This window comes from Microcaecilia unicolor, chromosome 2 (genome assembly GCF_901765095.1).
Source record: "Microcaecilia unicolor chromosome 2, aMicUni1.1, whole genome shotgun sequence".
Lineage (NCBI taxonomy): Eukaryota > Metazoa > Chordata > Amphibia > Gymnophiona > Siphonopidae > Microcaecilia > Microcaecilia unicolor.
Window position 1 is genome coordinate 126,203,085 of NC_044032.1, and position 26,714 is coordinate 126,229,798.

Here is a 26,714-nt window from a genome sequence, read left to right on the forward strand (position 1 = left end):
TTGTAAATCCTCTATTTGTTGTGTGATTCTACTATTTAATTAAAAACAAAGTTAATAAAGGTATTTTGAGAACAGGGGTGTGTGTGACCTACAAGTAATCTTAATGGCACCAATTTATAGGTTTGTAGGGGGCGCCAGAAGCCCTTGCACCGGCCCTGCACTCAATGTAAAATGAACACTGATACAGCATGAAGAGAAGAGGCAAGGGGCGCTACACTGAAGGAAGGAGTACACACAGTGAGTGAACGTGTAACCCAGTCTTACTATCCTGATTTAGAAGGGGCTCGAGTGGCACTCCATGTTTTTATCATTTATTCCCTCTGGTCCCGTCAGCTCATCCACTGAGAAACCACACAACATTCAGAGAATTAATAAATGTTCTAGTTCTTTTAACTCTTAACTGATGGTTTCTACTGTATTGATCTTCTTAGTCATTTGTAATTTATATTGCTCTCCAGATGATCATAAGCAGTACATATCTGGGCTAATACTCATGCTTAACCCTCATGCCTGTCCTGTAGATCTGGCAGAACCCTGAGTGGATTTCACACTCCAGATGTACTTCAATACCATCTGGGCCAGGAACAGCTGAACTCCCCAATTGATTGATGCAATATAACACCTTATTGTCCAGTAATCTATCCACTGGTTAAAATGCTAGTATAGGACTTCCCCTTCTCTTGCATTGGGTCATCTGGCAGGGGAACCAGCAGTAACACCCAGCCCTTTTTTTGTAGGAAAAAAGGTGCAGGTACTCATTATGGGCGGGGTCACAACATATGGCTCCACCCCTATGATAGCCACACCCCTTATACCAGCCATGGCGCATATCATTGAAAATATTATACTAGTATTGGAGAAAAAAATAACGTGACTTTTTCATTTGAAATAATTTCTGTAAGCTGTTACAGCTCCAGTATACCCAGTGCAAAATAAGACAGCAGCTGTAAGTTCTCAAATTGGACACATTTCAAACACTAAAATGAAAATAAAATGATTTTTTTCTACCTTTGTTGTCTGGTGACTTTGTTTTTCTTTCCATATTGGTCCCAGTCTCTGATTCTGCTGCTCTCTATCTGTTCCCTTAACTCTGTTTCCAGGGCTTCCTTTCCATTTATTTCTTTACTTTCCTCCTTTCTTCTTCATTTCTTACCCTACATCCATAAGTAAAAGCTGGGTCCTCCTCCATGGAATTGACTGGAGGAGGTATAACGTAGATCCAGCTTTTGCCTATTTTCTCCATCCCTCCCAACTAGTCCATATCCAATGATTCTCCTCTCTCCCCTGCCCTCCCCTCTACCTATGGCTTTTCATCTTTTTCTCACCCTTGTTCTCCCCATGCCCCTTCCTCTTATTCTCCAGACTTTCTCTACTCCCCTTTTCCATCCAACAGCTCTCCTCTTTCTTTCCCCATCCTTCCAGTGCACCCCAACCAATTCTGAAGCCTAGAGTGGACCGCCCTCCAGAACGCTCGAACTTTGACTCATCCCCACCATATATGCCCCATGGTGCCCCTGTGTCCACACTCACCCTCGCTGTGCCAACTACTTGATTCACCAACTTCTGCTGGTGGTTCGCTAAGCGTGCTATCCGAGCAGAAAACAGGAACACCTCAGGAGCCCAAGGAATTGTGCACCCCAACCAATTCTGAAGCCTAGAGTGGCCCGCCCTCCAGAACGCTCGAACTTTGACACATCCCCACCATATATGCCCCATGGTGCCCGTGTCCACACTTCCTCCAGCATTTATCCGAACAGTTCGGAAATATCCTCTGCAGGCGGGCAGGTGTAAGATACCATCTATATAGCACCTTCACTGCATTCTCCTGCAGAGGAGTATGAATAGACACCCCCACCGCCCCGCTTTCTATTCTCTTCCACTCGGCCTCTCCCAGGTTCTTCCCTAGTTCCTTCTCCCATCTTCCCTTATGGACACCACTGCAAACTGACTGGTGACTTATCAAGCCACGAGAGGAGTGAAGCCCTGTTCTGATGCAACTTCCTGTTCCGCGTGGGCGGCAGGCATCACTGGGAAGATCGAGGCAGCCTGCCTTAATCGCTGCAGTGTCGCTACCCTTCAGCGATCAAGCTTTTCTTTATTCTCGCGCAGGATGCTGGTGTGAAACAGCCAAGGGCAGGAAGCAGCCCTCCGCTCCGTTCCTCCTCGTCTGAGAATAAGAAGGTAGATTGGGGGGGGGGGGGGAGTGAGAATTGACAGAATGGAAGAAAGTGGGAGATATATTGGAGACCCAAGAGAGAGCAATACTGGAAGGCATTCAGGCCCCAGAGTAGGAGTGCAGGAGGAAGAAAAGACAGAGGAAGGTCAGGGAAACCGAAGAGATGCAGAGCATGGAGAAAGCATAGGGAAAGGGACACACAGGGGCAATGCTGGACACAATGAGGTAGGGTAGGGTGGGGAGGGACAAACAGGATGAAATGCAGGAAAGAGCAACACAGACACAGGGGGAAGATGCTGAATGTAATGGGAGGACAGAGACACTAAGAGGGCAGATGGGACAGGGACACACAGAATGGAGATGCTGGACGGGACCAGTAGGGGACACAGAGGGAAGATCAATGGTGGACAAGACAGAAGAAATGTCAAACAGACAGGGGATACTGCAAAAACAGGAAAAACAGAAAATAGACACTGGACCAGCCTGACTACAAAAATAAAATGCGCAGACAAGAAGGTAGAAAGAAGAATTTTATTCTGAATTTATTAATTGAAATATCAGCTTTTAGAAATGTGCATCTGTGATATTTTGCATGTAAGTTTCAATTTTTCTAGTATTGCTACATGCCGAGTCTGACTTCTTGTGGTAACTTTCCAGTTTTGCCTTCATATCTGTTGTGTCATGTGTTTTTCATGCGTGATCAAGATGCAGTATTCTGCTAGTGTGTAGTATTTGCCGGCATTTTGTTTTGTTTTTTTTGTTTCACTAGGTTGTGTACTGGTGTTTTAGAGCCCGGTGTAATTACAGTTCTGCCTTTCCACGCATAAGGTTGTGCTCCTCCTGTCCTTGGAATTAGTGCTGTTATGGTTTGGTAAGGTTATGAGTGTGTTTTTGCACAAGTTTGTGTATAGTGTTTTGCAGTGGAGAGATTGTGTGTTGGCCTTACTGAGGTGGCACCAAAACATCAGAAAGGGTTTTAGAGCCTAAATCATGACACACTACCTCTTGAAGGATCTACATATGGTCGTTAATAAAAGGAGCTCATTGTGAACACTATCCACCCTAAAAGGGTGTTTTGTGGCTCTACATGAGAATTCTGGTATTATGATCCCTTGTTTCATATTGTTGATGGTCTGCATTTTCCGTATGGGTGGTATATTGGTGTATTAGGGTATGCCTAGTGTTATGGTACAGTAAGGTTCTGAGTGTGTTTTTGCACAAATTTGTGCATAGTGTTTTACAGTTGAGCGATTGTGGTTAGTATATGCTTTGAGCAACCACTTTATTCTTTGATATGATACATATCTAATATCTAAATTTAATAAAAGGTATTGTGACTTTTATTTTTACTTTTTTTTTCTGTTTGTTGTCAATTGTGGATATAAGCTCCGCCCCTGGTTCCACCCATAACCCCGCCCCTTTAGCCTCCCCAATCAGTTGGGCCACCGACCGCCTATGCCCATAATCATTTCAAGAAAGCCAATTAATTATTAGTGGAACATAACCACAGAGGTATGGTATGGTTGCATTTTCAATATGGCAATACTAGAACCCATCTAAGGAACAGGTTCTTTTGAGTTAGTCTTCAAAGGCCAAGACTTGCTTTCCTTGTGCCATTACCATCCAGTTGGATAGGTAGTGTCTTAAAAGGTGGAGGATAAACGTGTGTTTTTTCCCCCCATTTATATTGCACATTATCCCAAACAAAGTCGGTTTCAACGTGGCTTACATTTGAAAATACAGTGAGAACTCAGTTATGTCATAGGAGCAAACAGATGGATATGTTTGAAACATTTAACAAAGTTGAGATTAGCATATATACCCAACTAGGCATTTAAAAGTCTATCCTTTAATGATGCAGCATGTTCAGAAATCATAGCCATAAGTACAGACAGCTATTCAAATATCACTTGTATACACCAGAACAGGTATCCATACACACATTGCAAAAATAAAACAACAACTTCTGCAGAGTACATCCAAAAATGAATTTTTATTTTCTTAGTTACAACTTCCAGAACTCCAGACAGGAGATGTACAGATCAGCAGGACCGAAAGCAGTCCCAAAACAAATAAAGTCAGAAACGACACAGTTTATACCTAATAGTTCCACCACCCTTAGGATTCACTTTTGGGTTTAAAAAGCAAAACAATGTGCATATAAGGACTAGATAAACAAATTAAAACAAAATTTAAAGCAAATGCCCTTAATATGTAATACTTGGTAACAATAATGAAACAGTGATGGAATATTCACATACCAAGCAACCTCAGCCAACATATTTATTTTTCATTGAACATAATTAACTTTGTATGAACTTGGTGGCTAATAGTGTGCTGAACTGGACAATGTTGGCACATTTAGACTTGACTCTGGACTTCTGCATGAAGGTAGCTCTACCCTCATTATTCAATATCTGTCTTTTTAATAGTAGTAATAAAAAATGTCAAGTGCATTTTTATAATATACCACTGCAATCCACAAAACAAAAGGCGCAAGTTCCTACATGCTATCTTTTTCTTTTGATCTAAGCCAGGAATTTTTTTTTTAATGCTCCCAGGTTTCAACCGAATTCATGTTTAAGGTGGGGTATAAATGTCATAAATAAGTAAATAAATAAATGTAAACTCTAAATGTTGAGCACCTAAATCTCATAAGTAGGGTTACCATATTTGCCCTAAGAAAAAAAAAGAGGACACATACCCTGCCCCCTGGCACACCCCTTCCCCGCCCCGCCCCCTATGCAAGACTTCAATGGAAGTTTCGCGAAGCTGCCGCTTGAACTGTTAGCAGCAATTTTGAAGTGGCACAGGGAGCAAGACAGTCTGTAGGTGTGCCGGGCAGGAAAGAGGGGGCTCTTTTCTGCCCTGAAGAGGTCACTGGACCACCAGGGCACCACAGTAAGGTAAAGGAGAGGAGAGGAGGATAGGACACCCTGAGGACTGCCCAGCTGTCTGCCCTCCAGCCTGCCCGTTCATCCGCAAATCTGGCTAACAGGCAGGCTGGCAAAACCCACCCGGATGCCTGGCCGTGTCCTCAACAAGAGGACATATCCAGGTAAAACTGGACATATGGGTGCTCATTTTCAAAGCACATAGACTTATAAAGTTCCATAGTAACATACATAACTTTGTAAGTCTATGTGCTTTGAAAATGAGCCTCATGGTAACCCTACCATCCTGTGCAGAAGGAATGGATCCTCAGAAGCTTAGTAGAGATTGGGAGGCAGGGCTGGTGTTTGGATGGTGGGGCTAGTGCTGGGCAAGACTTCTACGGTCTGTGTCCTGAAAATGGCAGATACAAATCAAGGTAAGGTATACACAAGAAGTAGCACATATGAGTTTATCTTGTAGGGCAGACTAGATGGACCGTGCAGGTCTTTTTCTGCCGTCATCTACTATGTCACTATCCAGCTTATAATCGAAAGTGATCGCCGGCCATTTCCCGACACAAATCGGGAGATGGCCGGCGATCTCGGAAAAGCGGCGAAATCGGTATAATCGAAAGCTGTGTTTTTGCCAGCATCGCAGCTTTCCCGTCACCTCGCCGGCGAAAGTTGAAAGGGGCGTGTCGCCGGCTAAGCGAAGGCGGGACATGGGCGGGTGTGGGCGTGGCTACCAGATGGCAGGCTTTCGCCGATAATGTAAAAAAAAAAAAAAAACCCCGGCGATAAGCAGTATTTCGCCGGGTTTACTTGGTCCTTTTATTTTCACGACCAAGCCTCAAAAAGGTGCCCCAACTGACCAGATGACCACCGGAGGGAATGGGGGATGACCTCCCCATACTCCCCCAGTGGTCACCAACCCCCTCCCACACTAAAAAAATACAATTAAAAACCTTTTTTGCCAGCCTCAAATGCTGTACCCACCTCCATGACGGCAGAATGTGTTCTATCCTCCGACAGCCTTTCCCTGGTTGTGATGTGGCTCTCGGGTGAGTGTGACACCTTTTCTGTTAGGTGCCCTGCAGAGTCACATCAGCAATGCATTGTGGTGGGTGTAGGGTACTGGGCTGTACTCCCATGGTGCTTTTCCCCCTGCTAACTGGGTCAGAGTGTGCCCTGTTTTACTTCCGTTGGTCCATGATGTAGTGGCCATGTTTGTAAGCCACTTTTAGATCCCTTTCATGTGTTAGCCACGTTAGAGAACTTAGTTCTTACCTTGAATGTGGCTGAAAGAGGGCATTGTACACCATTGTGCCAGCTCTGACCTACTGCTAATCTCAGTACCAGGAAGACTCTTTGCCAGTGGGGCACAACCTCTGATCTGCAGTTAACTGTAAGTAAACGTGCTTATTCAAATAAAGGACTTTTTCAAAGAGATTAGTGTTCAGGTGTCAACTGGTGTGGCAAGCTTATACAGCAGCAACAAGTCCTGTCCCTGGAGCACTTTTAGTAGGTACCGCAGTGCACTTAAGGCAGGCGGACCCATACCCATCCTCCCCCTACCTGTAACACTTGTGCTGGTAATGGGAGCCCTCGAAAACCCACTGTACGCACATGTCTAGGGTGCCCAGTTGGTATCCTGGCATGTCAGGGGGACCAGTGCGCTACAAATGCTGGCTCCTCCCACAACCAAATGGCTTGGATTTCGACGGGTTGGAGATCGCCGGTATTTTTTTCCATTATCGCTGAAAAACAAACCCAGCCATCTCAAACCCAGCGAAATCCAAGCCATTTGGCCGGGCTAAACTGTATTATCGAAAAAAAAAAGATGGCCGGCCATCTTTTTCGAAAATACGGTTCCGGCCAGCTGTAGCACCGCCGCCAACATAGATCGCCGGCGATCTACTTGGCCAGCGACGTTCGATTATGCCCATCCACGTTACTATCCAGCTCATAATCGAAAGTGATCGCCGGCCATTTCCCGACACAAATCGGGAGATAGCCGGCGATCTTGGAAAAGCGGCGAGATCGGTATAATCGAAAGCTGCTTTTTTTGACAGCTTCGCCGCTTTCCCGTCGCCTCGCTGGCGAAAGTTCAAAGGGGCATGTCGGTGGCGAAGCGAAGGCGGGACATGGGCGGGTATGGGCGTGGCTACCAGATAGCCAGCTTTCGCCGATAATGGAAAAAAAATACAGCATTAAGCAGTATTTCGCTGGGTTTACTTGGTCCTTTTAGTTTCACGACCAAGCCTCAAAAAGGTGCCCAAACTGACCACATGACCACCGGAAGGAAGCGGAGATGACCTCCCTGTACTCCCCCAGTGGTCACTAACCCCCTCCCACCAAAAACATCCCACTTTAAACACTTTTTTTTTCCAGCCTCAAATGCCGTACTCACCTCCATGACAGCAGAATGTGTTCTGTCCTCCGACAGCCTTTTCCTGCTTGTGATGTGGCTCTGGGGTGAGTGTGATACCTTTTCTGTTATTTGCACTGCAGAGTCACATCAGCAATGCATTGTGGTGGGTGTAGGTATTGGTAGTTGGTAGGCACTACTCCCCTGGTGCTTTCCCCCCTGCTTACTGGGTCAGAGTGTGCCCTGTTTTGTTTCCTGTTGTAGTCCATGCGGTAGTGGCCATTTTTGTAAGTCAGTTTTAGTTCCCTCTCCTGTGTTACCCACGTTAGAGAACGTAGTTCTTACCTTGAATGGTGCTGAAAGAGGGCATTGTACACCATTGTGCCAGCTCTGACCTACTGCTAATCTTAGTACCAGGGGACTCTTTCCCAGTGGGGCACAACCTCTGATCTGCAGTTAACTGTGAGTAAATGTGCTTATTCAAATAAAGGACTTTTTCAGAGATTAGTCTTCAGGTGTCAACTGGTGTGCCAAAGTTATACAGCAGCAATAAGTCCTAGAGGCTGTATGCAGGTCCCTGGAGCAGTTTTAGTGGGTGCAGTACATTTGTGGGTAGCGGGGGTTGGGGGGCTCAGCCCCCTAAGTAAGGGAGATATGCACGTGGGAGCTGTTCTGAAGTCCACCGCAGTGACCCCTAGGGAGCCCAGTTGGTGTCCTGGCATGTCAGGGGAGCTAGTGCACTAAAAATGCTGGCTCCTCCCACGGCCTTGGATTTGGCCGGGGTTTGAGATGGCCGACATAACTTTCCATTATCGCTAAAAAACGACGCCGGCCATCTCAAACCTCGGCCAGATCGAAGGCATTTGGCTGGCCGGAACCGTATTATCGAAACAAAAGATGGCCAGCCATCTTTTTTGAAAATACGGGTCTGGCCAGCTGTTTGCAGCACCGCCAAAATACATCACTGGCCATGTATTTCGCCGGCGCCGTTCGATTATTCCCCTCCACGTTACCAGGGAGAGCCATGATTTTATGTCATAGTTCAAGTTTTTGAACAACTGTTTGCCCCCATTTGCATGGACAAATAAAACCCACAAGAAAATGGAGGTAGACCAATAACGTTGAAACACAAGGGTTCGGCTTTAATTGACATCTAAAAGCACAACAAACAGTAATGTTTAACGCAGGATTCAATGAGTCCAAACAGAAATAACAATTGTGGCACCATTTAACCAACCATGGAATAGTGACTTCAAAAGAATGCAGCAGTATATCAACTGCACAGGAACAAATGAAGTGTAAAACAGAGACCTGAACGGGACAAATAACACCCACAAGAAAATGGAGGTAGACCAACTCTCTAGTGTAAAACCTCTTACAACTATAAAAGCAGCAAAACTGCGAAAAGTTGACAAGCAGCTGTACTGAGTGTACAGTACAACAGAGAATTGCAGTGGTTCCCAAACCTGGTCCATACTCCTGGAGGCACCCCCATTCCAGCCAGTCAGGTTTTCAGGATACCCACAATAAATAGTCATGAAAGAGATTTGCAAAGTTTGCATGCAGTGGTCCTGGAGGCTCCCCACATGCAGTGCAAACCCCTCTCATGACACTGCAGCAGCAGTAGACAATCTACGTTTCAAAGGTTTCTGAATTTGACTTAGTCTGAGCTCTAGAATACTTATCAGAAGAGCGGATATTCTGCAACAACTTTGGTTGGCACTTGATATACATATGAAAGTCTTTGCATGTCATATGCTTAAAGTTGTGGTGCACAAACAGAATTCCCATTACAGATTCAACCTGAAGTTCGTTTCTCTCCTTTGTCCATTGGCTCTGCATTAAGGAAAAAAAACTTGTTCAGTGTTGTTAGCATTATGTGATGGAATCGCAAAGAAATACTCTGCAATGATAAGAAGTTCTGAGAAACATTCCTCAGTCTTGCATCTGTTGAAGTACTTCACCCATTTCTCATGTGACAATAACTTTTCAAAATCTTCATTTTGGTTTGACTCAACAAATCTCTTCAAGTTGCAGAACTGATCAAAACATTTGCTATCATCAATGTCTATTTCCTTTTCTTTGAGATATGCCACAGTTGCAAGAACTTCATCCCAACTTGGAATTTTAGTGAAAGCCATCCATGAAAATACAGTGAACTCCTCCAGTGGCACGGTCCACATTTCCAAATATTCCAAACATGTGGTGTACAGCGAGGCTACTTGTGAACAAAATGCATCACAGTGGTCATCCAGTCCATCTTGACGCAACTTCTTTAACAACTCCTTCACCTTTAGTGACATGAAACTCTGTTGTGCTCGACATGTAAGAGCAGACTGGACAGATTTAAGGCAGTTCATAACCTCCAGTAGTGAGTTATTGTCACGTTCAAGTTTTTCAATGTGTGAATGGAACACATTCATCAGCGAATGCATATGCCAAAGGTAAATCTCACTAAAATCATTTTCAAAGAAATTTCGGATCACAGCAGGTGGCTCTTCTTGAGACAAAAAGAAAGACTTCAAGGCTGGAAACATCTGCAACATGCGATGGATGCTAGGAAACAAAGACAGCCATCGAGTCTTGCAGTGATAAAGTAGCTGACGATATTCCACTTCAACAAATTCACAGTACTCTTTTAAATGTTCAGTTCGAACAGTGTAGATTGAGAAATAGTTGTAAATTTTTAAAACTATTGACTCAATATCAACATCAAGTGTATCAGCGCCATGCTGAATGCAGTTATTCAAAACATGTGCTGGACAACCAATTTCAACTAATGTACCATTGCCACTGCTTTTTCCTTTCATCTTCTTTAAATTAGCAAACACATTCTGGCCAGCAGCTCTAAGCTGGACACCTCCAAAATTAGTATTACAATTATCTCCTGCAAAGGCTATACACTTCTGAAATAAGCTATGTCTGTCCAAGGTGTTCTTAATGCACGTTGAAATACTTTCTGCAGTTTCATCTGGAGTGATATGCACATCAATGAGTTTCGACTGTAAACCACCATTTTTCCAATCGAAGTAGTAAATAAGAATTGGAAACAACTTCTGAGATCCATGATTACTACCATCTGTCGCGACCCCACAGAAACGTACACAGCTTAGTGCTTTTACAACCACATCAACGGAATGCGGAGCCAGCACACTATTAACAATTGCTTCGGTTTTCGTTTGTGCACATGATATTTTTCGTGCAATGTTGGAGTCAGATAATATTGTTTTTACTAACCTGCAACTGCAGTCCATTGATTTATAGCTATGATGATGTTTAACTGCATGAAACGCCAATGTTCCTTCAACAGCCGAAACAGAATCATCAATTTTGGAACACGGTGTTATGAAAAAATCTGAAAGTTTCATAGATGAGCTTTCTCCCCGAACATTCTTAACATGTTTCGACGTTCTGATATGCGCCTCTAAATCAAGTGCACCGTTATGCGCAACAGAAATATAAGTCCCACCACCACATGTTATGCATTCCGCTTCCCTGTCATGTCGACCTGAACGAAAACATGGGTATTTCGCTTTCATCACATCAGTAAATGAACAGTTTCGTTTCGGCATTTCAAGTTCGTAGCTCACGTTAGATGACTGTGCTCACTAGGTCAGTGCAGTGAAAACTCTGTAAACACAAAGCAAGAAAACCGTAATATCTATTCCTTGTATGTCCAGGATTCCCACTGTCTCCCTGTTCACTCTTCCATTTTCATCCTGTCTTCTTATCCAGCATATCTCCCCCATGCTCAACCTCATTCCCAGATACAAAACGTCTCCCAGTTTCTCCCCCCCCCCCCCCCCCCCCCCCCCATTGTCTGTTAAGCTAATTTAGGAATGAAAAACAAAAATGAGAATATTATGATGGCTTTTGTATCACTCCATGGTGCGACTGCACCTTGAATACTGAGTGCAATTCTGGTCAACATACCTCAAAAACTATATAACGGAAATAAAAAAGGTATAGAGAAGAGTGACGAAAATGGCAAACAGGATGACTTACCTATGAAGAAAGGATAACGAGGCTAGGGCTCTTCACCTTGGAAAAGAGACAGCTGAGGGGAGGTATGATAGAGGTCTATGAAATAATGAGTAGACATGAATTGCTTGTTTACTGTTTCAAAAAAATACAAGGCCTAGGGGATCATATGCAACAAAACTACTGAGTAGTAAATTTAAAACAAACTGGAGAAAGTATTTCTTCACTCAATGTGTAATTAAATTCTGGAATTTGTTGCCAGAGAGTGTGTGGTAAAACAGTTAGCTTGCAGGGTTTTAAAAAGGTTTGAATAATTTCCTAAAAGAAAAGTCCATAAGCCATTCTTAACAAGACTTGGGAAAATCCACTTCTTATTTCTAGGATAAGCAGCAGCATTGGGGGTGCTGAATTTTTTTTTTTTCTTTTACAGGTGATGCAAGCATTCCCCCTCTCCCTCCTCCCCTCTGAGTTTCAGGGTCCCGTCCCTCCCTCCCTCCCTCCATTCGAGTTCCAGGGTCCCCTCCCTCCATTCGAGTTCCTGGGTCCCCCCCTCCCTCCTTTCGATTTCCAGGGTCCTCCGATCTCCCCCTCCCTTTGAGTTCCAGGGTCCCCCCTCCTCCCTCCCTTCGATTTCTAGTGTTCCCCCCTCCCTCCCCTCCAAATTTTAAAGGTCACTGTAGATGTAGTTATTCTCTTACCTCATCAGCTGATCAGCAAGCAGGCAGGCAGGCAGGCTAAACGTTCCTCACCTCACCCCAGTCCCTGGACGGAGGAGTTAAGCTGAGCTGGCTGCAGCCTACGGTCTTCAGTTCAACGTTAGGCTCGCTTCGGGCTTCCAATCTGCCATTTATTTGGCAGCAAATACATGGCTGATATGGCTTATTATATCGGGTTATTCTGCCCAAGTTATGTGGTTTTTTTTTCAACCCTGCAAAGATATTTGGGAGAAAACAACATTTTATAATGACCAGACATACTCAATTAATTGCATTTAACTATTCTGCATCGACTACCTGCTCTTAGCTCTCACTGTCTAGGAGAGATAATGGGAAATCCTTTAATATGGAAGTTACTTGAGTAAAAGTCCAAGAAAGCACAAGGGCAGACGGTCTGCAAACTCCAAGATGGAGTATATACATGTATATATATTTTAATTGTTTTTTAATCAATAAACCACATTTACTCTTTTAACGATCTGCTTCGTTTATTTTCCAATTACTTGAGTAAGCCATATTTGTTTAACAACACAAAGTGGGAGAGGGTCACAAATCAAATACTTTTTTTTCTCATCTACTGTCTCCCCCCCCCCCCCCCTCAACAAAAAAAACCAGCCAATTCCCAGCAAACACAAGAACAACAGTTCATGCATATCTGATCTACACTGATTTTTTTTCTATGTTGGTGCTATAGACTAGTACTAACAAATTAAATAATCCGTGCAACACTTTGACAGCTGTATCGTATTTACGAGTAATCAAGTGTCAGCAAGCTTATTAGTACATGGGCTGGCTGGGGCCCATTTTGCAAAACCTTACAGTTTAATGGCAGCAGATACTACTATTATATTCAAGGGTCCTGGGGAGGAGAATTCTATGCAAAAAAAAAAAAAAGAATAATAATAATTATGCACCCGTTTTGTAATTTTCTTGAGTAGGCTTCTCCCTCACCCCCACAGCAGCAGTTTCCCTCTTCAATTCCATCTCCATTTCTTAGTTTGTATCTCTTCCCCCTTCTTAAATTCAGTCAGTTTTCTCTACCCCTCCATCCCCTTTTTGGTCAGCTGCAGCATTCTACCTTCTTAAATTTTCTTCCCAAACCTCTGCCTTCCCCTTGCTGAGTCCCAGCAAGGTCCATGTTCTTTCCATGGCCCACCCTATCTCCTCCCTCTCAGGCAGAAACCCACCTTACTTTTCTCTACTTCAATCCATATTAGCATACATTCTCCATCCACCTTTTGCCAGCTCTCTTGTCCCCCCCCACCCACCCTCCTTACATGCTTCTACGTTCCCTTCCCCCCAGGCGGGCCCTAGTTTTCTTCAGTCTACTACTTCTCCCCCTTCCCCACCATGCATGGCAGCCTACCAACCTACCACATCTGAAAGAAAGTGGCTCCGACCCAGACCCAGACAGGGGAGGCCGCCCTTGGAGGTGAGAGACAGAGACGAGTCGGATAAAAAAAATTGACCTCGTCTTCGTTCATATGGCAGCGGCTGCAGGCAGCAGCCAGTAGAACTGAAGCGCTGCACTGTGCGCCTGCCTGCGTGCTCACGGAGGGTGGGAGGGAGGATCATCAGTACTGTAATTAGCTGACTGGGGCGGGCTGGGCTGGCTAGCACACGCACGGACGCTGCACATCGGACGACGGGAGGAATCTGAGTCAGGAGGAGTGGAGGACTAGTCTCGGACTCGGAGAAACCCGAACAAACCCATCAAATGAAGAAATCCGCCCGGACTCTCGACGGCGCCCTCAAAAAGAGGACATGTCCGGGGACATCTGGACCAATGGTAACCCTAATAATAAGTCTGTTTTAGTACCCCTATACCAGGAGAAAAAAGTCTCTGCACTATAATACGTGTTAGGATCCTCAGACGCTTAGCTGAGAGTAGGTGGCAGAGCCGGTGGTGGGAGGCGAGGATACTGCTGGGCAGACTTATAGGGTCTGTGCCCTGAAAATGACAGATAGAAATCATGTTAAGGTATACACAAAAAGTAGCACATATGAGTTTATCTTGTTGGGCAGATTGGATGGACCATGCAGGTCTTTTTCTGCCGTCATTTACTATGTTTTTACTATGTTACTATAACCAGCCCCTCCAACACACTGATTGCTATTTATATCAAATTACTCTATCAAAGGTTATTCCATTATTATACTTCTGTGTACATCTGTGCACTGCATAACATGTTTGAAAATATAAGTGAGATCAAATAAACATGCTACCAACAATAAAGAACGACAACGTGGATGTAGCAGCTCATAGTTTTGTTTGTTTGTTTGCTTTGGGGGAGAGGAAACTGAGAATTATTATTATTAGCATTTGTATCCCACGTTTTCCCACCAATTCGCAGGCTCAATGTGGCTTACATTTGCCGTAATGACGATTGCCATTTCCGCGTCACAGAATACAAAAGTCGCTGCATTAAGGTGCGTGCATACGTGGTAGAGTGGAATACATTGTGGTAGTGCATATTAATTTCTATGTGATACATAGGAATGTAACATACAATTAACCTAATTGGCTTCAACATTTTTGAAATGTACTTACATACCGGCAAGAGCGGCCATTAACTGAGGGTCCACAGGGCCTGCGTCCCGCTCTCCGTCCCCTCGTGCAGCAGATACAGTCTTTGATTTTGGCCAGGAAGGAACGGAAGTACAGTACAGGTCAGAGGTCTCGGAGGAGGCGGGAAGTGACGCAAGACAGGAGAAGAAGAGGCCGCCCCCCCCCCCCCCCCCCCCGGAAGGAGAAAGACCTGTGGTGGCAGCGGCAGACAACAGTTGGTGGCAGAGAATTGTTCCGCGCGGTTTCTGTTTTGTTTTGGCGCTCCCTCTGCCGCTCTTACCGGGTTGCGCCGGCCCTGGGTAAGTGAACGCCACTCTTTTAGCTTGAGTTGTAGAGTACTGGTAGGAAAGTCCGGTCCTAAAGGTTTTACAGACTGGTCAGGGTTTCAGGATATTCCTAGTGAACATGCATGAGATAAATTTAAGCCGGAGTTGTCTATATTTGCCCTGGATAGATGGATAGGGCTCAAATGTTTACGAGAAGCGCTCTCATACATGCTAATTCAAAGGCGCCCAAGGCATGTTTATGTCCTAGTAAGCCAGCGTCTACGAAAAGAAGAGTGTGTAGGAAGGGCACACCAGAAACATTGATGTCCATAGAGGTCTGTCTGTTTTTCCCCATTCCCTATGCATTTTATTCAGTTGTCAGGGGAAGTCGGCAAGCAGCATGTCTTACCTGTTGCTTCCTCCTCTACCAGTTTTCCTCTGCAGTCAAAACCATACATGGAGTTAAAAAAAGAGACGGCTGAGGGGAGACATGATAGAGGTATATAAAATAATGAGTGGAGTGGAACAGGTGGATGTGAAGCATCTGTTCACGCTTTCCAAAAATACTAGGACTAGGGGGCATGCGATTAAACTACAATGTAATAAATTTAAAACAAATCGGAGAAAATTTTTCTTCACCCAACGTGTAATTAAACTCTGGAATTCATTGCCGGAAAATATATAGAAAGATATAGTAGAATTGGAAAAGGTGCAGCGAAGGGCGACTAAAATGATAGCGGGGATGGGACGACTTCCCTATGAAGAAAGACTAAGGAGGCTAGGGCTATACAGCTTGGAGAAGAGACGGCTGAGGGGAGACATGATAGAGGTATATAAAATAATGAGTGGAGTGGAACAGGTGGATGTGAAGCATCTGTTCACGCTTTCCAAAAATACTAGGACTAGGGTGCATGCGATTAAACTACAATGTAGTAAATTTAAAACAAATCGGAGAAAATGTTTCTTCACCCAACGTGTAATTAAACTCTGGAATTAATTGCCGGAAAATGTGGTGAAGGCGGTTAGCTTAGCAGAGTTTAAAAAGGGGTTGGACGGTTTCCTAAAGGACAAGTCCATAAACCGCTACTAAACGGACTTGGAAAAATCCAAAATCCCAGGAATAACATGTATAGAATGTTTGTACATTTGGGAAGCTTGCCAGGTGCCCTTGGTCTGGAGTGGCCGCTATTGTGGACAAGATGCTGGGCTCGATGGACCCTTGGTCTTTTCCTAGTATGGCATTACTTATGTACTTATGTATATATTATGATGGGGGAGAGGGGAAGCAATGTGTTTGCCTAGGGTTCACTGGGGGATTCATTCTGACTTACCTGGAGTCATTTTAGGACAGAAATTGCCAATTCTGTCCTGGAATTTTGTGCGTCTACAATGATTGTGCAAGAGAGATTTACATGGAGTGCCTTGCAGGACAAGGATTGAATCTCATTTTGTGGACTACTGAAAATTATGCAATGAAATGTAGAAAATGCAGCAATCCTTTTAATTAAAACCTTAAGTTTTTCAGGGTTATAGAAGGGTTTCTCTATATAAACATAAATCTTTTGCTTTGTACATGAAACTCCTGCATTAGTCAGTGTGTTGAACATTGCAGGGATTTCACATGTGTAAAGCATCCTGGGGAGAAGGGTTAGTGCCTTATTAAGCACTTGGGAAAATTAGGGCTCTCTTTATTGAAAGCTCAGAAGATGCTAAAATAACTGTCTTTTGAATTTGCTTTTAGGTCATCTTTGTGTCAAATTCTATACAGAGTGGAAAAAGTTGGGTACTATGAAGAAGCACTTGATGTAGCTGAACTTGAATTCATGGCTTCATTAAAGGATCTGGAAGCTGGATCTCAGCCTGTTATTGAGGAGCATGTGAGCTACGGTCTCTCAAACATGCCTGACATTAAAGTAGAACATGCAGTGGAGTCAAACCCAGAGGAAGGACAAGCCCAGAATGTGGCAATGGGAATGAAATTCATTTTGCCCAATCGGTTTGATATGAACGTTTGTTCTCGCTTTGTGAAGTCCCTAAATGAAGAAGACAGTAAAAATATTCAAGACCAGGTCAACTCTGATTTGGAAGTGGAATCTGTCCTATTTAAAGGTTGATATTTATGGTATAGCTTGTAGTTTAATATTCTTTGCACTGATGTAGAGAGATTATATGAAATAAAACCATATTCAGGATAGGTATAAAAATATTTTTAGAGTTCCAAAGAAGTCCGAGAAGTCTAAATGTTCCTGGAGCCTGTCTGAGGATTTTGTACTTAGAACAAGACATGTAAGAAATATGGAACACTCATTGGCAGACATCTTCAGTGTGACCTGGGAAGAGAAGGGTCATGGATTTGATATACTTCCAAAACGATTTACATACATAGTATATGCAGGTACTTTCTCTGTCCCTAGTGGGCTCACAATCGAAGTTTTTGTAGCTGTGTCAATGGAGGGTTAAGTGATGTGCCCAGGGTCACAAGGAGCTGCATTGGGAATTGAACCCAGTCCCACTGGTTCTCAGCCCACTGCACTAACCGTTAGACTACTTCTAAAACCTATAGGATGGCTTCCGGTGACAAGTAGAAACAATAGTTTGACTGGAAGCTCTTAGCCTCAAGGCACCATATTCTTTTCTAAATTTCAGTCTTCACTGTATTTGCCCCTTCCTATTAGTTGCAATTGCTTAAAAGATTTCATAGTTACCGTTTTTATTTGTTGTTATAAATTGAACTGTGCATTTTTATGGAGAAGACTGGGAGGCCGTTCCACGAATTCACCACTCTTTCCGTGAAGTATTTCCTCAGGTTATTTCTGAGTATCCCCTTTGAGCTTCATCCTATGCACCCTCGTTCCAGAGCTACTTTTTAATTGATAGAGACTCTCCTGCTGTAGGGGGTATTTATCATGTCTTCCCTCTCTCGCCTTTCCAAAGAATACATCTTGAGATCTTTGTCTGTCCCTATGTGTTTTATGACAAAGTCCACTGACTATTTTAGGAGCTGCCCTCTTGACCGACTACATCCTATTTATATTTTTTTGAAGGTGCGGTCTCCAGAATTGTACACAATATTATAAATGAGGTCTCACTAGAGTTATTCGGGGGCATCCTTTTTCTACTGGCCATTCTTCTCCCTAAACACCCAAGCATCCTTCTAGCTTTTGCTGTCACTTTTCCTACCTATTTGGCTACCTTAAGGTTATATGATCACACCCCAGTCCTACTCCTTTTTCATGCACAAAAGTTCTTCACCTCCTAAACTTTACCGTTCCCTTGGGTTTTTGCAGGCCAGATATATGACTCTGCATTTTTTAGCATTAAATCTAAGCTGCCAAATTCCAGACCATTCCTCTAGCTTTGCCAAGTCTGTCCTCATATTGTCCACACCATCAGGGGTGTCTCCCCATTGTAGATTTTGGTATCCGCAAGGAGGCAAATGTTACAAGACAGCCCTTAAGCAGTTTCGATTACAGAAATGTTAAAAAGAGCCAAACCTTGTGGCACACCACTGGTAACATCCTTTTCCTCAGAATGAGCTCCATTTACCACTACCCTCTGTTACCTTCCACTCAACCAGTTTCTAATCCAATCAGTCACTTTAGGGTCTATACCGAGGGCACTCAATTTATTTATAAGTCATCTATGCGGAGCCGTGTCAAAGGCTTTGCTAAAATCTAAATACATCACATCTAGCACTCTCACCCAGTCAAAGAAATAATCAGATTTGTCTGACAAGACCTGCCTCTAGTGAAACCATGTTGCCGTGGGTCCATGGATTCCAAAAACTTTATTATTCTCTGTTTTTAAAGCGTTTCCATTAATTTACTTACCAGAGAAGTCAGACTTACTGGCCTGAGTTCCCAACTCTTCTACTTTTGTGAATGTATACAAATCCACTGGTGACACTATTTGATATATAGTGAAATAGCTCATATTTGGTTTTTTGGTTTTTTTTTACTTGTGATCTGGGCATTAATTGCATTCTTAGATTTGCATCCTCATACTTTGTTGATTGGAGTGGAGGAGTAGCCTAGTGGTTAGAGCAGCGGACTTTGATCATGGGGAACTGGGTTCAGTTCCCACTGCAGCTCCTTGTCACTCTGGGCAAGTCATTTAACCCTCCATTGTCCCAGGTACAAATAAGTACTTGTATATAATGTAAACCGCTTTGAATGTAGTTGGAAAAACCACAGAAAGGCAGTATATTAAGTCCCATTCCCTGTCCCCTTTCCCTTTTTCAGTTATGGAAAAGGTGCTCCTCAGGACAAAATTCATATCTCACGTAAAATTAAGGATTTAAAATTTAAATTTATCCTATTAGGAGAGAATGTTTGTACAGAGTTTATAGCAGCCAACGCCCATTGCTTAAGGAGGCAGTAATGGTGTGCAGGTCTGTGAAGATATTTTAAAAGCTAAACTTTCCTGGTGTGGACTATGGCTGACACCACAATATAGGGAATGAAGGCTAAGATCTGTGTGACAGGGTCGGTTAGACCTGGTGTCTTGGAGAGGTGGTACGCTCGGGCCTGGGGAAGGAAGCTGGGTGCTGCTGTGGTGGTAGTCCTTATTTTAGCAATGCTGCTGGAGTGCCTCTAAGGAGATGGCTCTTCCAGCCCTGAGAGCTAGCAAGGGGTGCCTGGCTGTCCAGGCATAACTGTATGAGGTGTGTAGGGGTAGCAGAGATGCTAAGGCAATTGGGAGAAGACAAGAACATCTTTTCAGTTTTGCGTGTTCTTTTCCTCCTGGAGAAGGTCAAATGGCATCAGTCTGCAAATGAAGGAAAGATGTAGCAATGTATTGTTTTGTTGTAGCAACAGCTGTTTTCAGTCGTTCTAGGATACAGCATCGCTTCAGCAGGACAGTGTTCTCTTTTGGTTCTGAAGTTTGTTTTGGGGTAATTTTGCACAGCTTTCTTTTTGCAGCTTGGTACATTTTGTTAAAAGCGTTCCCTGCCTGGTAGTATCCTGATTCCTTTAATGACTCAGTAGTGCCAGAGGAATATAGTGTCATGGTACACAGAAACATACACTCCTATTATTTACAGTCTTAAATGATGACTCTGACAGTGTCAGTGATTCTCAGTTTTGCTGTTTCCTTTCCTGCTTTACTTTTCTAAGCATAGCAGCAGAAGGATTAGCTGTCGCTTTTTATATATGCCCTTACCAGTGCTGTGCACTTAACACGGTACCTGTGGCAGTTTACAGCTTGCAGAAACTGAGATACACCTTCCTGTCTCCAAGAATCAGAATGTGAATAAATAGCTGTGACTTGCATATGTAACACCTGCAAAGTTACTGACATGTTTTCTTTTTCTGATTGACTTAGCTGAATACAATATCCATGCTTCTCCTTCTCCTGGGATACAAGTCCGACATGTATACACACCATCAACAGCAAAACATTTCTCCCCCATAAAACAGTCAACGACGTTAACCAATAAGCACCGAGGAAATGAAGTCTCTACGACACCTCTGCTCATAAACTGTAAATATTTTACTTGTACCATCTAAAGTGTTGTCATACTTTGAAATACTGACTTTCTTTATCTAGCAAGATTTAATACGTTTAAATCGGTTCAAAATTTTCTGTTAAATACCGGCCAAAATGTGTATTTCTCCATGGTTATGACAAAAATAGCAGAGTTGTTCATTTCTGCTGAGTGCCCTCCTGAACACTGTATTTTTCATAGTGGTTGTCTTTTTGAGGCCATGTCACATTCAAATAAGTGCCCTGTTAAAGTGAGAGGTACAGTCTGGTAGGCTGTGTGATCTAAAACACTGTTGCAAGATAGTATATGTATAAGGCAGGTGCTTTTAATCATATCACAATGAAACAAACTCTTGAATAACTGATTGACATCATTGTTTTGGTTTTCTGTGTTGGCTTCTATATAGTAGCACAAAGCATGATGTCATCAATAGAGAACAGTTTTGTCCTTGTTTCATGTTTGAAAATAAGTGCAGTAAATTTATTTATTTATTTGCTGCACTTGTATCCCAAACTTTCCCAGCTATTTGCAGGCTCAATGTGGCTCACAAAATGTTATAGCAACATGTACACATTATAGGATAAGAATTTCAAAATATAGATGGGTACATAGAATATCAAGGCAATCATAATAACGGAATAATAATTTTACAGTTACTACAAATAAGAGTGCATAAGTAAATCATATTGGATTGGAAGCGGATTGAAAGATCAACATTACATAACATAATTATATCAGAACAAGATATAATATTCAGTCGTGAGGATGTAATTAGGACGGACAGATTTCCAGCTAAATTGAAACAAATAGGTTAACTGCTAGGCCAGTGGTGTTTTAGCTACCGAGTGGGTTGCAAGATAATACGTGGAGCACCAGAGTCATGAAGGCCTTTTTGCATACATGGAGAATGGGAGAAGAGTTTCAGGGAATCGGGTCTCGATTTATTCCATGACCTAGCTTCAGAGTGCTCATTGCTGTGAGACTGATCAGATAGAGGTTCACTCATGCAGGACCCATAGCAGTGACCTCTCCTGGCAGCACCTCATTAATCATAATATTGCCAGGATAGAGGAAAAGGGAGTGGAACTGGGGCAAATGAGATACCAAGCTGAAGAGGAGAAACTTTTTCATCTGACTAATATTTTTTTCAAATTTTATCGTTTCCATTTTGCTGTCTTTAGGTTATTCTGTTTGAAACATCTTCTAATATAAGCCCTGTACATAATAAAAGCAAGAGGAAAAGAGGCTGCTTAGTGTGAGAGGGAAGGTATTGTGGTTGCTGTGTTAGTTCACATGGCTACATAGAAAGGCAAACAAGTTTTAGGTGACATGAATGCACTGGACTAACTTAGTGCATTTGTGACAGGCCCGAGTAATCAGTAAATTACAGCTTGCATTATAATAGTGGGGATTGTTTTTAAAGTTGTCAAGGTTTGTAAAATAAATAATGGTAACAAAACAATTTAGGTTGAAGGAAGACATTGGTACTAAAAGCAGAGTCTGTAGAGTACAATGAAATAATGTCAGTGAGATCAAAGAATATCTGTGAGCTCATACGGTAAGACTGCAAAGGGATAACAAATAGCCAGACAGACAATACTGGCTGTGATGTGGGGAAATGGGATAGAGCATTAATAAAAATAGAAATAAATTTTTAGTCTTGAGTGTGAAGTTCCAGTAAAAAGATTAAAGAAGCCCCTATAACAGTCACCCAGTGACCTCTGTGTCCTCTGCTTACAGCTCTCTCCGTTCACCAGCTGGCAGCACAAGGAGAGATGCTGTATTTAGCAACCCGCATTGAACAAGGTAAAACTTGAACTGTAATGTGAAAAGTCTTGAAAGAGCCAGCTGCATTCTAAAAATATAACTTTCAGTCAGATGTGATGAAATGTCCTGATGTATGTATTTTGTGCCTTCTGTTTTCTCTACTACCAGTGGTTTTGTTGAAGTTGCTGAACCTCTTGGTGGGGAGGGAGGAGAAAGATGCTGGACACTTGAGGGAGGAGAGGTGGGGAGATGCAGTGGCATAGCTAGGGTAGTTGACACAAGGAAAAGGAAAGCATCTTAAACACTACAGTGAGCACTAGAACATCAATTCACCTATTGTAAAACGAAAACAGACAGATTAGTACAGATCGTTGATTCTGCACAGTCAATGCCAACCGAAAGCCATGTCTTTTTCACAAACACAGATACACCCTAATCCACTGTAGAATAAGTAATCATAAACTTTCTATTTAGATAAAAATTAAACTGAACCCCCGATGCCAGACTCTGCATACAATGCAACACCACACCACAGAAACAGAAAATGTCCCCTAGTACTGTGCAAAATAGGCCAGTGGCGTTTTAGCTACCGAGTGGGTTGCAAGATAATACGTGGAGCACCAGATTCATGAAGGCCTTTTTGCATACATGGAGAATGGGAGAAGAGTTTCAGCAATCAAAGAAACGTCTATCTTTCGGAAATCTCTGAAAACATTCTTCTTCAACAAGGCCTACAATGAGAACTTATAACCTCACTAAGTCCACTCAACTATGAGCGCACACCTCCTATAATTACCCTAACAACTCTTTTCCCCCTTCCCTCACCCCTTCCTAAGCGCTACACGTTACTAATTGTATCCGATATCCTGTTATGACAATGTTATCAAATCTATGTAAGCCACATTGAGCCTGCAGATAGGTGGGGGAATGTGGTATACAAATGCAATAAATAAATAAAATATATATATATATATATATTTTTTTTTATTTTTGTTACATTTGTACCCCGCGCTTTCCCACTCATAGCAGGCTCAATGCGGCATACATATCATATACAGGTACTTATTTGTACCTGGGGCAATGGAGGGTTAAGTGACTTGCCCAGAGTCACAAGGAGCTGCCTGTGTGCCTGCAATGGGAATCAAAACCAGTTCCCCAGGACCAAAGTCCACCACACTAACCACTAGGCCACTCCTCACTCCAGCAGATATAAATTTGAAAAAACTAACAAATACCAATCACCACTTTACAAATTAACAAATAGAAATAAAACAAATACAGAAAATAAAATAATACCATTTTATTGGACTAATACATTTAGCTTCCAGAGGCAAAAATCTCCTTCCTCAGGTCAATACAGTATAGTGCTGTTACAGTATCCTATCCTGACCTGAGGAAGGGGGTTTTGTTCTCTGAAAGTTGTCAAAATGTATTAAAATTAGTCCAATAAAAAGATTACCTTATTTACATGTTCTATTTATAAATATTTATTAGCACAGCTACAATACTATATTCTAAAGCAAAAAAATAAAAATATATATTTTATTTACAGTTTGTTGTCTCTGGTTTCCTCATCTTCTTTTCACTGTCTTCCTTCCATCCAGCATCTGTCTTCGCTCTCTCTGTGCCATCCAGTGTCTGCCCTCTTTCTACTACTACTTAGCATTTCTACAGCGCTGCCAGGGTTACGCAGCACTGTACAAGTTTAGACAAGGGGAAGGACAGTCCCTGCTCAAGAGAGCCCCTTCCATCCACTGTCTGCCCTCTCTCTCTTCCATCCACATCTGCCCTCTATCTCTGCCCCTTCCATCCACCATTTGCCCCAGTCTGCCCTCTTTCTCTCTGCCCCTTCAATCCGTCAGCCCTCCCTCTCCCATCCATCCAGGGTCTGTCCCCTCTCTCTCTCTCTGCCCCCTCTTTTCAGCCCCCAGTTCCAGCCCCCTTATTCCACCTGCCCCTAATTCCGACCCAGCCCACATCTCCCACCTGCGCCCCTTTTCAGCCCCCAGTTCCAGTACTAGCCCCCTTATCCCAACTACCCTCCTTTTCAGCCCCAGACCCATTCTCCCACCTGCCCCAGGCTTGGACCCATTTTCCCTCCTGCCCCCTTGTCAGACCCAATTCCAGCTTCAGACCCCTTCTCCCATCTGAGCGCTCCCCCTCTCCCATTTGAGCCCCCCGACCCGGTCCCGTCCCCCCTCCGTTGAGAGCCGACAGAGCACTCTTCTCCTGCCACCACCCTGCCTTTTAAAAAAATAAATCCATACAGCGGCGCAGGCAGCGCCTCACGTCTGCCCTGCGTGTGCTGTGAAAGGAGAAAATTGCCTCGCTGGCGTCAGGCCTTCCCTCACTGTGTCCCACTGTTGAGGAAATAGGAAGTTACCTCAGAAGAGGGCGGGACACAGCGAGGTAAGACCCGACGCCAGCGAGGCGATTTTCTCCTTTCACAGCACACGCAGGGCAGACGCGAGGCGCTGCCTGCGTCGCTGCATGGATTGTTTTTTAAAAAGGCAGGGTGGTGGCAGGAGACGAGAGCTGTCGGCTCTCGACGGACCGCCCCCACCGCCCCACTCTTGCTAAGCCACTGGGGAGATGAACAGGGGTAGGGAATGGAAGATCTGGGCATGTGGTGGGGAGGGGCGGCACAGCTGGTACTGAAGGGCAAAAAACACTCTGAAACCTGCAGCAAGAGAGGGAATTTAAAATATCTTCCTTTTAGGATATTTCTGTAACTATCTTTGTTGATTATTTATTTTTTTCATTGTCTTTAAGAACTGATTCCCTTTCCTCTAATAGTGGTTTTATTAAGTAGCATGAAACAAGTCCTAATAACTCTGTTATTCTTGACTAGATTAGTTTGGAGGTATTTCTCTGTATACAGTAATACAAATTGGATAACAAGCTAATTCTGGGTCTAATTCAGTAAAAAGTTTTTACAAAGGCATATACTAGAATGAAGTCCATATGAAATAGGTCCTTCTGTGCAATAGTACCAGAGTTTGCATTTTTAGGTTGTGTATATATTGGGCTAGATTCAGTAAATGGTACACAAAACTCAGCACTCGGTTCTATTCTATAATGGGCACTCAGATGAGCACCCATCATAGAATAGCGTTGTGTGCTGATTTGGGTGCTAGGACTTACCACTGCTGAAACCAGGTGTAATTCCCGGCGCGCACCTTCAGTATTCTATAACACTGCGTGCAAATTTTAGGAATGCCCCGACCCATTCTCACACCTCCTATGGCAACACCCCCTTTTAGGTTGTGCTATGGGATTTGGGCACACATTGTTATAGAATAGCGTGTAGCAAGATGTGCACGCAAATCCAAATGGATGCCAATTAGCACCCAATTATTACTAATTGGCTCATTAGCCAGTTTAGTTGGGCACACATCTTCGATCAGTGCCAGTTTTTGGTGCCATATATAGAATCCGGGGGAATCTGGTGTTTGGTGTCGGCTCTCTGGAGTCACTGAGGGGAGAGCTGGGCGGTCCCTGGGTGGGAGGAACCCATCTCAAGGAGAGTGGTATTAAAGTAAGTTGAAGAGAAAATGTGTTCTTTGGGTTTAAGTGACAGTATGGGTGGAGTGATGTTTGATAAAAAGAATCACTGTTGCACCCCCCCCCCCCCCCCCCAAGGATCCTTGGGGGCAGAAGGCAATCCTGGAGTACAGTATAAACTCAGGCTAAGAAAAATGAGTAGTTTCTGCCCTTATAAGTGGCAACTGGAAGGGAATTTGGAGCTTCAGGTAGATGAGGGGAATCCAGCCTGGAAGCAGGAGTCAGAGCAGGGGAAGCCTGTTCAAGGCCAAGGTGCAGCCCTGCGATGTGCATCGCTGTTGGAAAGACAGCCTAAAGGGTCTATGCCTGAAGGAGTGGGATTGATATCAGGGGTAACAGGATCAGCCTTGGATTATGTCTGGCCCAACAGGATGGGTAAAGAAGAAGGAGGAAGAGTTGTACATACGTAAATAACTAGAGATACTGCCGTAAATATGATGGAGAAAGGTACAGGGATTCCTCCTGAAGGGATAACTGAATAACTGGAAAGTGGTTTGGAGTTCAAATCATCACCAACTTCTGAAGGATTGTTTATTGAAAGCCATTTGCAGGAATTGCATTTTGAAACCATCTGAGTGCTATATGGCTCTTGGAGGTGAGAGCAGGGACGCTTGGTCTCTGGACTGAATAAGGTGATAACATAGAATTCGCCACAAGCTCCCAATACCCCAAATCTCTATTCTGGACCGTTGGCCCAAACCCAAGCTCGACTGCAGGCAAACTGGAACTGTGAATGTGGTGTGTGTGGTTCCCTGACGCATCTGGTAAAATTTAGCTTGTGGACCAGGTCAGACTGAGGGAAATTTCCCCTGAACTGAGCTAGTGGGCTGTGAGACCTGGGTTACATGTGCTTACATTAGTTCTTTGGATGTAATGAGGCGTCCCACAGATCAAGCCAGTGACTGGTGGGTTATGTCCCTCTGCCAGCAGGTGGATATAGAGAGAA

At 43.6% G+C, this 26,714-nt stretch overlaps 2 protein-coding genes across 4 annotated transcripts in view; one reads left to right on the forward strand and one right to left on the reverse strand.

Annotated features, from left to right (window-relative positions):
* Nucleotides 1-8,932: 8,932 nt before the first annotated feature.
* Nucleotides 8,933-14,771, reverse strand: LOC115463086 (protein FAM200B-like). 2 transcript variants are annotated; one of them, XM_030193290.1, is made up of 4 exons: nucleotides 14,670-14,771; nucleotides 12,097-12,326; nucleotides 11,423-11,497; nucleotides 8,933-11,047 (listed from the first exon to the last, which is right to left on the reverse strand). In XM_030193290.1, exon 4 carries the CDS (start codon nucleotides 10,987-10,989, stop codon nucleotides 9,259-9,261), a length of 1,731 nt encoding a protein of 576 aa, XP_030049150.1. In that variant the 5' UTR covers nucleotides 10,990-11,047; nucleotides 11,423-11,497; nucleotides 12,097-12,326; nucleotides 14,670-14,771; the 3' UTR covers nucleotides 8,933-9,258. The 2 variants fall into 2 exon arrangements, with proteins under 2 accessions (XP_030049150.1, XP_030049151.1); XM_030193291.1 differs by having other exon boundaries at nucleotides 14,666-14,771.
* A 91-nt stretch (nucleotides 14,772-14,862) lies between these two features.
* Nucleotides 14,863-26,714, forward strand: part of ANKRA2 (ankyrin repeat family A member 2) — a 42,155-nt gene continuing 30,303 nt past the window's right edge. For both annotated transcript variants that reach the window (XM_030193292.1, XM_030193293.1), the window contains exons 1-4: nucleotides 14,863-14,982; nucleotides 16,691-17,058; nucleotides 20,275-20,433; nucleotides 22,178-22,243. In XM_030193292.1, coding sequence (XP_030049152.1) covers nucleotides 16,773-17,058; nucleotides 20,275-20,433; nucleotides 22,178-22,243 — 511 coding nt within the window. In that variant the 5' untranslated portion in view covers nucleotides 14,863-14,982; nucleotides 16,691-16,772. The remainder of the gene's footprint in view (nucleotides 14,983-16,690; nucleotides 17,059-20,274; nucleotides 20,434-22,177; nucleotides 22,244-26,714) is intronic.